This window comes from Crinia signifera, chromosome 9 (genome assembly GCF_055691185.1).
Source record: "Crinia signifera chromosome 9, ASM5569118v1, whole genome shotgun sequence".
NCBI classification, from domain to species: domain Eukaryota; kingdom Metazoa; phylum Chordata; class Amphibia; order Anura; family Myobatrachidae; genus Crinia; species Crinia signifera.
The window spans coordinates 91,829,366-91,842,460 of NC_139225.1; the positions used below are offsets into that span (position 1 = coordinate 91,829,366).

At 40.3% G+C, this 13,095-nt stretch overlaps 1 protein-coding gene across 10 annotated transcripts in view; it reads left to right on the top strand.

Annotated features, from left to right (window-relative positions):
* PAK3 (p21 (RAC1) activated kinase 3) overlaps positions 1 to 13,095 on the top strand; it is a 202,861-nt gene that overhangs the window by 165,496 nt on the left and 24,270 nt on the right. For 7 of the 10 annotated variants that reach the window (XM_083159379.1, XM_083159378.1, XM_083159380.1 and 4 more), the window contains 5 exons: positions 4,193 to 4,346; positions 5,902 to 5,939; positions 7,353 to 7,391; positions 10,091 to 10,216; positions 12,896 to 13,070. In XM_083159379.1, the coding sequence (XP_083015505.1) occupies positions 4,193 to 4,346; positions 5,902 to 5,939; positions 7,353 to 7,391; positions 10,091 to 10,216; positions 12,896 to 13,070 (532 nt within the window). The remainder of the gene's footprint in view (positions 1 to 4,192; positions 4,347 to 5,901; positions 5,940 to 7,352; positions 7,392 to 10,090; positions 10,217 to 12,895; positions 13,071 to 13,095) is intronic. The other 3 variants (XM_083159382.1, XM_083159384.1, XM_083159386.1) reach the window with 1 other exon arrangement.

The window sequence follows — 13,095 nt, forward strand, 5'->3', positions numbered from 1 at the left end:
CCCATCTCTACTCTATACAACACTGCACAGGGCCGAACTATCCTTACTCTATACAATACTGCACAGGTCTCAACTATCCTTACTCTACAAAACACTGCACAGGGCCTAACACTATCCTTACTCTATACAACACTGCACAGGGCTTAACTATCCTTACTCTATACAACACTGCACAGGACCCATCTCTACTCTACTCTATACAACACTGCACAGGACCCATCTGTACTCTATACATCACTGCACAGGACCCATCTCTACTCTACTCTATACAACACTGCACAGGACCCATCTCTACTCTATACATCACTGCACAGGGTCTAACTATCCTTACTGTATACAACACTGCACAGGTCTCAACTATCCTTACTCTACACAACACTGCACAGGGTCTAACTATCCTTACTCTATACAACACTGCACAGGACCCATCTCTACTCTATACAACACTGCACATGACCCATCTCTACTGTACTCTATACAACACTGCACAGGGTCGAACTATCCTTACTCTATACAACACTGCACAGGTCTCAACTATCCTTACTCTACAAAACACTGCACAGGGCCTAACACTATCCTTACTCTATACAACACTGCATAGGGCTTAACTATCCTTACTCTATACAACACTGCACAGGACCCATCTCTACTCTACTCTATACAACACTGCACAGGACCCATCTCTACTCTATACATCACTGCACAGGGTCTAACTATCCTTACTCTATACAACACTGCACAGGTCTCAACTATCCTTACTCTACACAACACTGCACAGGGCCTAACTATCCTTACTCTATACAGCACTGCACAGGACCCATCTCTACTCTACTCTATACAACACTGCACAGGACCCATCTCTACTGTACTCTATACAACACTGCACAGGGCCGAACTATCCTTACTCTATACAACACTGCACAGGTCTCAACTATCCTTACTCTACAAAACACTGCACAGGGCCTAACACTATCCTTACTCTATACAACACTGCACAGGGCTTAACTATCCTTACTCTATACAACACTGCACAGGGCCTAACTATCCTTACTCTATACAACACTGCACAGGACCCATCTCTACTCTACTCTGTACAACACTGCACAGGGTCTAACTAGCCTTACTCTATACAACACTGCACAGGTCTCAACTATCCTTACTCTACACAACACTGCACAGGACCCATCTCTACTCTACTCTATACAACACTGCACAGGACCCATCTCTACTCTATACATCACTGCACAGGGTCTAACTAGCCTTACTCTATACAACACTGCACAGATCTCAACTATCCTTACTCTACACAACACTGCACAGGGCCTAACTATCCTTACTCTATACAACACTGCACAGGACCCATCTCTACTCTACTCTATACAACACTGCACAGGGCCCATCTCTACTGTACTCTATACAACACTGCACAGGGCCGAACTATCCTTACTCTATACAACACTGCACAGGTCTCAACTATCCTTACTCTACACAACACTGCACAGATCTCAACTATCCTTACTCTATACAACACTGCACAGGGCCTAACTATCCTTACTCTATACAACACTGCACAGGGCCTAACTATCCTTACTCTATACAACACTGCACAGGACCCATCTCTACTCTACTCTGTACAACACTGCACAGGGCCTAACTATCCTTACTCTATACAACCCTGCACAGGACCCATCTCTACTCTATACATCACTGCACAGGGCCTAACTATCCTTACTCTATACAACACTGCACAGGTCCTAACTATCCTTACTCTATACAACACTGCACAGGACCCATCTCTACTCTACTCTATACAACACTGCACAGGACCCATTTCTACTGTACTCTATACAACATTGCACAGGGCCTAACTATCCTTACTCTATACAACCCTGCACAGGACCCATCTCTACTCTATACATCACTGCACAGGGCCTAACTATCCTTACTCTATACAACACTGCACAGGACCCATCTCTACTCTACTCTATACAACACTGCACAGGACCCATCTCTACTCTATACATCACTGCACAGGGTCTAACTAGCCTTACTCTATACAACACTGCACAGATCTCAACTATCCTTACTCTACACAACACTGCACAGGGCCTAACTATCCTTACTCTATACAACACTGCACAGGACCCATCTCTACTCTACTCTATACAACACTGCACAGGGCCCATCTCTACTGTACTCTATACAACACTGCACAGGGCCGAACTATCCTTACTCTATACAACACTGCACAGGTCTCAACTATCCTTACTCTACACAACACTGCACAGATCTCAACTATCCTTACTCTATACAACACTGCACAGGGCCTAACTATCCTTACTCTATACAACACTGCACAGGGCCTAACTATCCTTACTCTATACAACACTGCACAGGACCCATCTCTACTCTACTCTGTACAACACTGCATAGGGCCTAACTATCCTTACTCTATACAACCCTGCACAGGACCCATCTCTACTCTATACATCACTGCACAGGGCCTAACTATCCTTACTCTATACAACACTGCACAGGTCCTAACTATCCTTACTCTATACAACACTGCACAGGACCCATCTCTACTCTACTCTATACAACACTGCACAGGACCCATTTCTACTGTACTCTATACAACATTGCACAGGGCCTAACTATCCTTACTCTATACAACCCTGCACAGGACCCATCTCTACTCTATACATCACTGCACAGGGCCTAACTATCCTTACTCTATACAACACTGCACAGGACCCATCTCTACTCTACTCTATACAACACTGCACAGGGCCCATCTCTACTCTACTGTATACAACTCTGCATGGAGGAGCCTAACTATCCTTACTCTATACAACACTGCACAGGGCCTAACTATCCTTACTCTATACAACACTGCACAGGGCCTAACTATCCCTACTCTATACAACACTGCACAGGGCCTAACTATCCCTACTCTATACAACACCACACAGGACCCATCTCTACAAAATACAACACTGTACAGGGTCTAACTATCTGTGGATCTATAGTAAGAATGAATGCAGCATGTTTTAAAATGTGACAGTTAGTAATGACTACAGCTGTGCACCAGCTAGGTCACCTGGAAAACGTGGACCGTGTGTAGATCTCGAGGACCGGTTTGGCCACCCCTGCTCTACTCTATACAACTCTGCATGGAGCATAACTATCCTTAAGGTGGCTATACATCAGAAAGATATTGTACCCAATCATACAATCTCAATTGATTGTATGATGGATTGTATGCAGATTGTGTGCACATATTGTGTACACTCATACAGCAGATGGATTGTATGACTGATTGTATGATGGATTGTGAGTAGATTGTGTGTCCAAAAACCACCAAGGACTGCCGGGGATTTCAAGGGAAATTGTACACAATCATGAGAGCATTCGATTTTAAGATCGATCTTTCTGCTGTATGGCCAGCTTTACTCTATACAACAATGCACAGGACCCAAATATCCTTACTCTATACAACATTTTCTATACAAAGCAGGTCAGAGGTGATGTACGGTCACACACCAAGACATACTACTATATACACACACACACATATAGGTGAGAGAAGACAATTTTCAACCTACCAGCCTGTGTTGTAGTAAATATAAACTGGAAATCTGCACCGCCTTGATTCATGCCTCAGTTGACAAGAAACACATATATGGAAAATCTTCCTTGTGATTTACATGTCCACTGACCTTATTCAGCACAATGTCTTTGTACTAGCAATTAGCTGCCCCCTTATCTAGACACATTGTTTAACCCTACCTGCTAATAAAAACCACTAGCGTACTATAACTTCATCCTGCAAGCTAAATATTGATTATAACAATGTAGATCCACTCTTGTCTGAACTCTACTACCATAACCGCTGACAACCTCTTGCTTACCGTATTTCATGGAAGACATTGATTTCAGGACATGAATCATGCATCTCTTTCTTTCACGTCCATAACTTTATTTTATTTTTGTTCATCTGGGATCCTGGTTTTATTTTCGTGTTTGTTTTTTATTTTTAATATCTATATAGAAAATGATTGCGCCTGTGATTTCTTCATAGCAGAACTAAGGTCTCAACCCAACCTTCTCCCAGTGTATATTCAAAGTGAAGTGAAATGACCACTATAGAACGGCTCAATAAAAGTAACATCCACTGTCTTATGTCACACAGGGAATCCCAGAGCAATGGGCTAGATTACTGCAGACCTCAAACATCACCAAACTGGAGCAGAAGAAGAACCCTCAGGCTGTGTTAGATGTCCTCAAGTTCTATGATTCCAAAGAGACTGTGAACAACCAGAAATACATGAGCTTTACATCTGGAGGTACATTAACAAGAGAGTTTTTCATTCTTTTCACAAAAAAGGAAAACATACAGTATTCTTTATATATATTTTCAGATTATTTTGTTTTTCTGCGGGTGTATTACATAAGAAAGATAAAGACTAAATTCCATCGTTCATCCCATTACCGTTTACCTTCCATCCCAATACTTGACTTGTGGGGTTCCTTCCTCTGCCATGTTGGGGTTCATGAGTCCCCACATTTAAAGGTTGCTTTCTCACTGTTGCCTATCTTCATGAACAGAAAGTATAGCAGTGAATGATTCAAACTCAAGTAGTCCACACACCAATACCCTCCTGCTCTTTGTCCTCACACCAGCTAAGGTACCAACATCATGCTATTGCAAGGAGATCTCAGATTTCATTGGCCCATTGAGACTATCAGCTGGTAGAAAGGACATGAGCCTTGTAGTGTGCGTTCCCTGTGAAGGAATCAACATAATTTGAGTAAGGGGGAAGGTGAACAGTTTTTCCAAATATTTGCAATAATAGTGAAATTAACGTGTACGCATTACAACAGTATCATCCACTACAGAGTACTTCCTGAATTTTTTATTTTATTTACTGTATAGTAAAGATACATTGCCATAGTGTACTGGAAGTACCGTATGTATTTTCTTTCTTTTTTATTATTTATATTTGGGTATGAACATTTGGGTACTTTATCAGTTATATTGCTAAAAAATCGTAGCAACTGTGTTTTCAATTGCAAGCCTTGCTTCCTAAAGGAGCCTACACACACGGAGATTTGCTGAGTACTCTGGACGATGCTAGATCATTCAGAACGCTCAGCAAAGATCGCTCAACACACAGCGATGTCTCCAGCGATATTACTAGATTTGCCAGGATGGATATTAATCGCAGGGCGATAGCGACGCACAGGGCCGTGCATCGCTATTGTTATGCCCCTACATTCGGAGCGATTTAGGTGCATTTTCTAAGCAATCTAGTTAGATTCCTTAGAAAATGCCCTGAAATCTCCCTGTGTGTAGGCCCCATTAGACTGAAGATTGTTCAAAGGGACAATGGTAGGCTTTGTAAAAAAAGGTGAAAAGATCTTGTTAAAAGGGATGTTTTCAAATTAAATCAGTAATAGTAGCAAACTTTGAGTAAAACATTAATTTAACGACAGAACAGGAGAATATATGAAAAAAGTAACAAAACAATACCCATTTTAACATACAATTCCGCAAACTAATATGACAGTATTATTTTGTATATTAATAAATGAACAATCTGTTTTAGAAAACAATATTTAAAAAAAAATGCTTTTGTTTTAAATTTAATAACAAATTGTAATAGAAACAAGTCCTATGTATTTCTCACCAAACAAAAAGTATTTTCTAGCTGTTTGTTAATTATGTTGATATTATTTTAATGTGTATTGTTGCGCTCAGTATTTCAGAATCAAAAGCATTTCATACTTATTACAGACACTTTACTTTAATAATACTGACATGACTTGGGGTATTTGGGATTTTGTACAGAATGATATATTACATCTGACATCTCATTAGCGTTCATTTTCCTATTGCAGACAAAAGCGCACATGGATATATAGCTGCTCACTCTTTGGTAAGTCATGAATATATTTGTACTTTGTTATCATTCCTAAGTTGCCTTGTAACTGAAATAACTAAGTGTAAAAAAATATTCCTTAGATGACAGAATCACTGTGTCCTGAATCTTTTGGATAAAATGGAACTTTATCATTGTTGTCCATAACTAGTACAGCTGTGGGAACTTATCTATGGATTGCATTGAGTTTCTGGATTAGGGAGTTTAAATTAATTTTGAAATCCCATGGCCACTATTACAATGACAGTAAAACTGAACCCTGTACTTGCTCATGCGGCCCTAGTAATCACAATCTCAATAATATTGGGGGTTATTCTAGTTCATTCTTTCTGACAAAATCCTTCTTAGATGGACACAACCATGTGCACTGCGGGTGGGGCAGATGTTACTTGTGCAGAGAGAATTAGATTTGGGTGGGGTTTTTCTTCAAAGTGAGATCTATATTGCAGTGTAAAATAAAGCAGTCAGTATTTTCCCTGCACAGAAACAAAATAACTCACCCAAATCTAATTCTATCTGCACATGTTACATCTGCCCCCTGCAGTGCACATGGTTTTGTCCATCTAAGAAGGATTTTGTCAGAAAGAATGAACTAGAATAAACCCCATTGTCCTGCAGTATTCATCACAGTGACTGCAGACAATACCATTGATATACCTGCGCAGCAGGAATTAATCACATTTCTGTTTTTAAGACTTGTAGAGTTTTGGATGATGAGTTTAAGATAACTATACAAAGATTTTGCAGATTATATGTAGAAAGTGCCCCTATAGAGAGATTCCGCTCTACAGCTGCAATTCTGCAGTGATTGTCCCGTTACTTTCCGGTTCTAGGGCCCTAGTCTATGCCACAAGACGAGACCGTTTGTCTCATAAAGGGCCATAGTAGGGCCTTCCTGAGAATGATTCCCAGGTAAATCCCCAGTGTTACTTATTCGCTGATTGTGGAAATGTTTTCCTATACAGTATGTCAGACTCACAAAGGTGCTGTTTAAATTTAAGATTTGTTTCCAATTTGGAAATCCTGCAGCTATGTTGAACAGATGAATGTGACTTAGCAGTTACTTCGAAATTAGCAGGAAACAATAATACCTGCTGTGCAATATCTGGGAAATCAGAGAGAATACGTCACATACAAACTGTTAAGGGTTTCACACGACAAGATACTAAATGCAGTTCTCTCTGCAGAGGAGTTGTCTTTATGTATCACAACCTCTAGCATGTTATCATACTGTTCCCTTTAGTTCATCGATCTGATGTCAAAATAAAGTCAAATGTATTGCAGCTGGAGAGTATTCATCTAGAGGTTTATTCTATGCCTGTCATTCAATTGCAGCCTTAATAGTTCTCCTGTGTTTCTGAAAGCGCTTTTTGAAATCCCTTTTGTTTCCCAACTTATATCTTGGCGCAGGGGCATTTAAGAAGATATACGCGGATATCAGTGTTGCAGGTGATAAAAACAGACATACAAATTGTTTACCACTGTAGGGTTGTGAGAATTGTTTGCCTGTAATGAGAGAGTTGTATACATACCAGTTGCAGCACCTACAACAATCTTTGTTACATAAAATGAAACCTTTACATTTATCAACCAGATCCGCACAAAACAAATTTATAAGCGTTTACCCAATTACCCTATTGGGAGTAAAGCGTTATATAAATATCATTATTATAACTTAGTTGAGCCAGAAAGGCGCTTCTTTTTAAAATGGGAGCTATAGCAGTAGTAGTACCTAGCAGTTGTTAGCTGCTGATAATACATTCTTGCTATTACAATTAAATTTCTGTGCAAAATACGCTAGTTCTGGAATCGTTGGCGATAATGCAGGAGTCCTTTAATGCCCACTTTATGTATGCTTTCTCCAAAAATTATCAACTACAGTATCTTAACATATTATAATTCTCTCTCGTTCCTTGCTACAGTTGTTACATACTCTAAGAATCTGAATGAAAGGGATGCTTCTCTTGACGTGTTTGACAGTGCTTAAATCTGGCAGATTTTTTAAAACAATATATAGGGGGGAATATAATAGCCTGTGAGCAGGAAGTGGCTTTGTGGAAGTTCTTCCGTTTTTTGGCAAAACCAGGTAAACTGTGTAAATGATTGCCACTTTAAAAAAAAAAATGGAGAAGTTGCACAATGGGCTAGATGTAGCAAGCTTCAAAAAGTGGAGAATGATTAACAACAAGCCAATCAGCTCCCAACGTCCATGGTACAGACTGTGTGTGTGGAAAATGCCAGTTGGGAGCTGATTGGCTAGTTGTTTATCACTTTTTGAAGCTTGATACTGTACATCTGGCTCATAGTCTCTGACTTCCTACTTCTCACAGGCTGTTCTATTCCCGCCATAGTCTCTAACTTGCCCAAGAACTAAAACGCCAAGAAAAGCAATCTGGATTAAATGCAATTTTATCGTCACCTTGATTAAGAAATACGATCGAGGAGGATCATGGGAGCCCATTACACCATGAGCAAGTGGTTATTTTATTGTCACTATTAGTGACATGGTGTGAAACAGACTAAAAAAAGATGTAACATTCTTAAGCTACAGTATATCTTATGGTGTGTACACACGGTAGATGTGCCTTAAGATCCTATCCACGATCTGATCAGATAGGATCTTAAGGCACATCCGATTTGCATCCTATCTTGACTATATAGTGCAGATCTGCACTATATAGACAAGGCAGCCAAGACTTTCTGGCTTCCGATACGTGAACGCGCATCGGGATCGGATCGGGATCGCAAGGGTTAAAACCCTTGCGATCTGCATCCGATGTTGATCCGATGCCGATCTGATGTTGACTATATCGTCAACATCGGAAAGGAAATCGGACCGTGTGTACACAGCATTAGAGAGGGTCAGCTATGCTACCCATGGCAGTCCCGAATGTTATTGTGTTCAAAGAACATTCGTTTTGTTTTTTGTGTGTATTAATACAAATAGAATCAATATGTTTTAGCAAAGACTGCATATATTTTGCATAAATTGGTTTTGTTGCGCAAGAATGATAACATCCTATTGCAATATTGTATTGCAAGCTTTTAGACCAAGTGATATTAACCCAAAATAAGGGGGGTATTCAATGTGGGAATTCCGACTGTCGCATACTCCCAACAATCGGAATCCTGGGCCGTTTTCACTCAGCTTACCTGCAACTCAGCAGGCGGAATTCAATGTTCCACCTTTTGAGTGGCAAAAAAGGGGGCGTGTCGCTGAAAATGGCCGTGGATTGTTGAGAAACGGACATGAATTCAGCAATCCACGGCCATTTTCAACAAAACAGATCCAACTGGTTTTAAAGTTGGATCTGTTTTGTCAAAATCTGCCTTCGATGCTGTAGGAAACTGCAGCATTGAATAGGCGGCGGCCGCTATTTCCCCTATCCTCTGGGATTAATTACCACCCTAAAAGGTTAAAGGACCAGTGCGGGTAAGTAAAGAGGTGTACCAAACCATAAACGGTATATAGAGAATAAGTCCTCTTACCGCACTAATAAAAGACTGACAATCTTGGACAAAACTTGCATAACATGAATGGATTAGCAGCTACTGTACATGCAAATGTCTCCAATACTGGCTAAAATATTAAATTATAATGGTATTTTACAGCTGCTTTGCATAAAAAGTATATATAATATATAACTGAAATGTGGCAGCAGCCATTTTGTGAAAAATAACACACATATACAAGTACATGTGCTGCTCTGATGAGGGAGCATGGGGGAGTGCATTGGCCATTTTGTGGGTTGACCCATATTCATCCTATCAGTTCACAATGAGCTTCTGAAGACATATCACTGGGACATGAAACAACGAGCTGATCAGATTCGCCTTTAAAGAATAAGCAATTTTGGTCAGAGTATATCCATATCTGATGATTCAATGACCATAAATGCAATAAAGTTGTTGTTTTTATTTGCGGTAACCTAGGTTACATGGCACACGATAACCTACACAATAGTGTAAGTCATATACCTTTCCCCTTGCATGCAGTTAAATAGTTGGATTTGCTGTTACACAGGATACAATACCATGAATGGATGTAGTGCGGTAGCTGTGGTATTATAGCCATTTTTGCTCAGTCATAACCATTAGCAATTATAGAACGATATACTGACTTCCTTACTATCTCCCTTCTGTTCCAGAACACAAAGACTGCATCAGAGCCTCCCCTGGCTCCTCCTGTCTCAGAAGAGGAGGATGAAGAAGAGGAAGAGGAGGAGGATGAGCCTCCACCTGTGATTGCCCCCCGTCCTGAGCACACAAAATCAGTAAGTGATGCAAACAAACATTCTATCAACACAGGCACCATCATAAATACTTATTTTGCACTATTCTTAAAAGACCATGAAGGTTCATCCTAAGTAAAAAAGGACCTGCTACCTGGAATAGCGGTTGTGTTTCCTCGATTAGTAAACTTGTGATCCAATTGGTAATTTTTAATCTACCAATATGGACTGCATACATCCTTCCTGTGTTGTGTACGCACCGCAGCAGGTGAATTGTGGCTTAGCGGGACTGTGTATATCCACACTTCCGCTGTGCATATGCTTCAGTGATGGTGGGCCCTCGCGACCTGCCACGGTGGCACCACTACAGAATGCCGCTGTATGCTGCAAAACTGTTAAAGCTCACATTTTCTACCTGGGTTGAGGATTCACCGTAGCATATTAATCATTACACAAATGCAGATGATATACTAGTGCAGTTTAAATGGGGGTATCCTATTAGCCGTGGAAAATTGTAGCATGTACAAAAAAAAAACAGGCTTTCATCATGCTAAAAGACCTTTGTGCTTTCACTACACCTATCATGTAAAAAATGGTCAATTATCAAGGATTTGGTGTTCCTGCACGTGACAAATAGGATAGCCCCGGCTAATTAGCCAAAGTACTTTTACTGACGCTACGATGTCAGTCATTGGGGGAAATTTTATAAGATGTGAGTTCTATCACATGGGAACCAATCAGAATCTACTTATTTATTTAGCACCTTCTAGAAAATAATAACTAGTATCTGATTTGTTGCCCATAGCAACATCCCATGTGAAATAGAACTTCCATTTTAGGAATTTTCCCCCAAAGTCTCTGTTAATAGTAGTTCAAGTGTATTAATTAGAAATGATCTAGTGCATTAATTTATCCCAGTATGAAGCAGTGCTTATCACATTCAATAGGTGTCAATATTTGTAAACACCGAGGGTCATCTTAGAATGTTCTATGCAAAGCTCTGTATGCAGTCCCTTTTGTAATATATTCCCCATAACATACTCCGTTACCACCATTACTTTTTATTTTTTGATAAATGTAAAGTTATGAAGACTAGAAATACAGTACTTCAGCCTCGCCCACTATAATCTCACCCAACTGAACCTCCCCCACTTCTACCTCATCTATATAAAGCTCACCCAGTACAAAATGTCTAAAAATTATTTTATTATATATTAAATACGTCTCTTTGAAGATAAAATTATAAAATTAAACGTATTATTCCCTAGTGTGGCGAATTATCACAAGAAACTCATTTGGAAGAAATCTTCACACAGTAGCACACAACATACAATTATACTGTCTGTTTGGAAGAAATCTTGAGCTCTTAACACAGTAGCACGCAACATACAAGTATACTGTCTGAGCTGGCCATTTGCCCCTTGAGCTCCCCAGGAGGCTTGATTACAATTTGCTACTTGATGTGCCATTTTTACATGCAATAAATCGCATGCGGGGTCCAATTGGCAGTGGGGAGCACAAAGCGGCATTTGCCGGGCGGCAGATCAGGATGAGGCTACTGAATTTGAAAAATATTTTGAGAACACTGACCAGCCAGTTATTGGCTGAGAGAATTCTCTCAGCCAATCAGTATCTGGCCAGTCTTATCAAAATATTTTTTCAAATTCAGTAGCTGCTCCCGCACCACCGCCTGGAAAATGCCGCTACCATCTCACCGCTGCTAAACATAGGTATGTGCCAGCAGTGCTTTACTGCTGGCACACACCTACAGATCGGACCCTGCTAAATAGCACCAGCAATGTGCCACTGATGGGTCCGATTCGACACATTGAACCTACATCGGCTTCAATCTGTGGGGTCCGATGCGCACAGGACCGCGCATTGGGTTGTATGGGATGTTAAACTAATCCGATTTGGCCCGATTTCTCAGCCCGATCCCTCGGGATCGGGTAAAATTGGCCCAAATCGGATAAGTGTATTTGCACCTTAAGTTTGAGAACCATTCTATGCTTTGAGTAAGAACTCTTATCTCTTCCACGCTCTTTTTCCATGATTATACTGTTACATACTGTACATACACAACATCATGTGTATCCTTTCCATATTATCTCTATATACAGTAGCTCATCTACTCAAGTATATGGTCACTTCCTGTCTTTGATCCTGAAGTATACATGATTTTTAGCCTTACACAGTCTCCTAATGAGTATTTGAGTATATAACGAAATTGTGTGTCTTTTGGTACCAACATCCATTATACATGAGGCTTGGTAAGCAGCACAAATGTTTGCACTCCTGCTTTGCACCAGGTGCAGTTATGTCAGGATCTTGCTCCAAACTACCTGCACCAGTTCTGTGCACCTCTGCACCGCTACCCTCTGGGGGAAATAATGGGTAGAACGGGGCAGAATTATGTCACAGCCATGCTGATGCAACTTTTTTATTAGGGCACTGTTCTCTGCTATGACCCCATATTTCCACAAAAAAATTCATTGTGTTGCCTTAAATTTCCTTCACAATGCAAAGACAACCTTTAAAAATTGTTTGTACACATAACAAAGTCTGCATTCAAACATAAAAGCACGTTTGCAAAACATATGACGCAACCAAACAAAAATGAAGCTTAAAATATTTCTCAGAAGCACATTTCTGTGTGCAGACTTCTATTGTATGTCAGTCTACTATTTTTTGATGAATAACTAATATTTGCCTTTTCTGCAGATTTATACTCGATCTGTAATTGAACCAGTAGCTGTTTCTGTACCGGCTAAAGAACCCTCTACTTCTCCCGTAACCACACAGCCAGAAAACTCAAGCACGAGCACTTTGTACCGGAATACTGACCGGCAACGCAAAAAATCAAAGATGACCGATGAGGAAATCCTTGAGAAACTAAGTATGTTTTTTTTTTTTTATGGAAA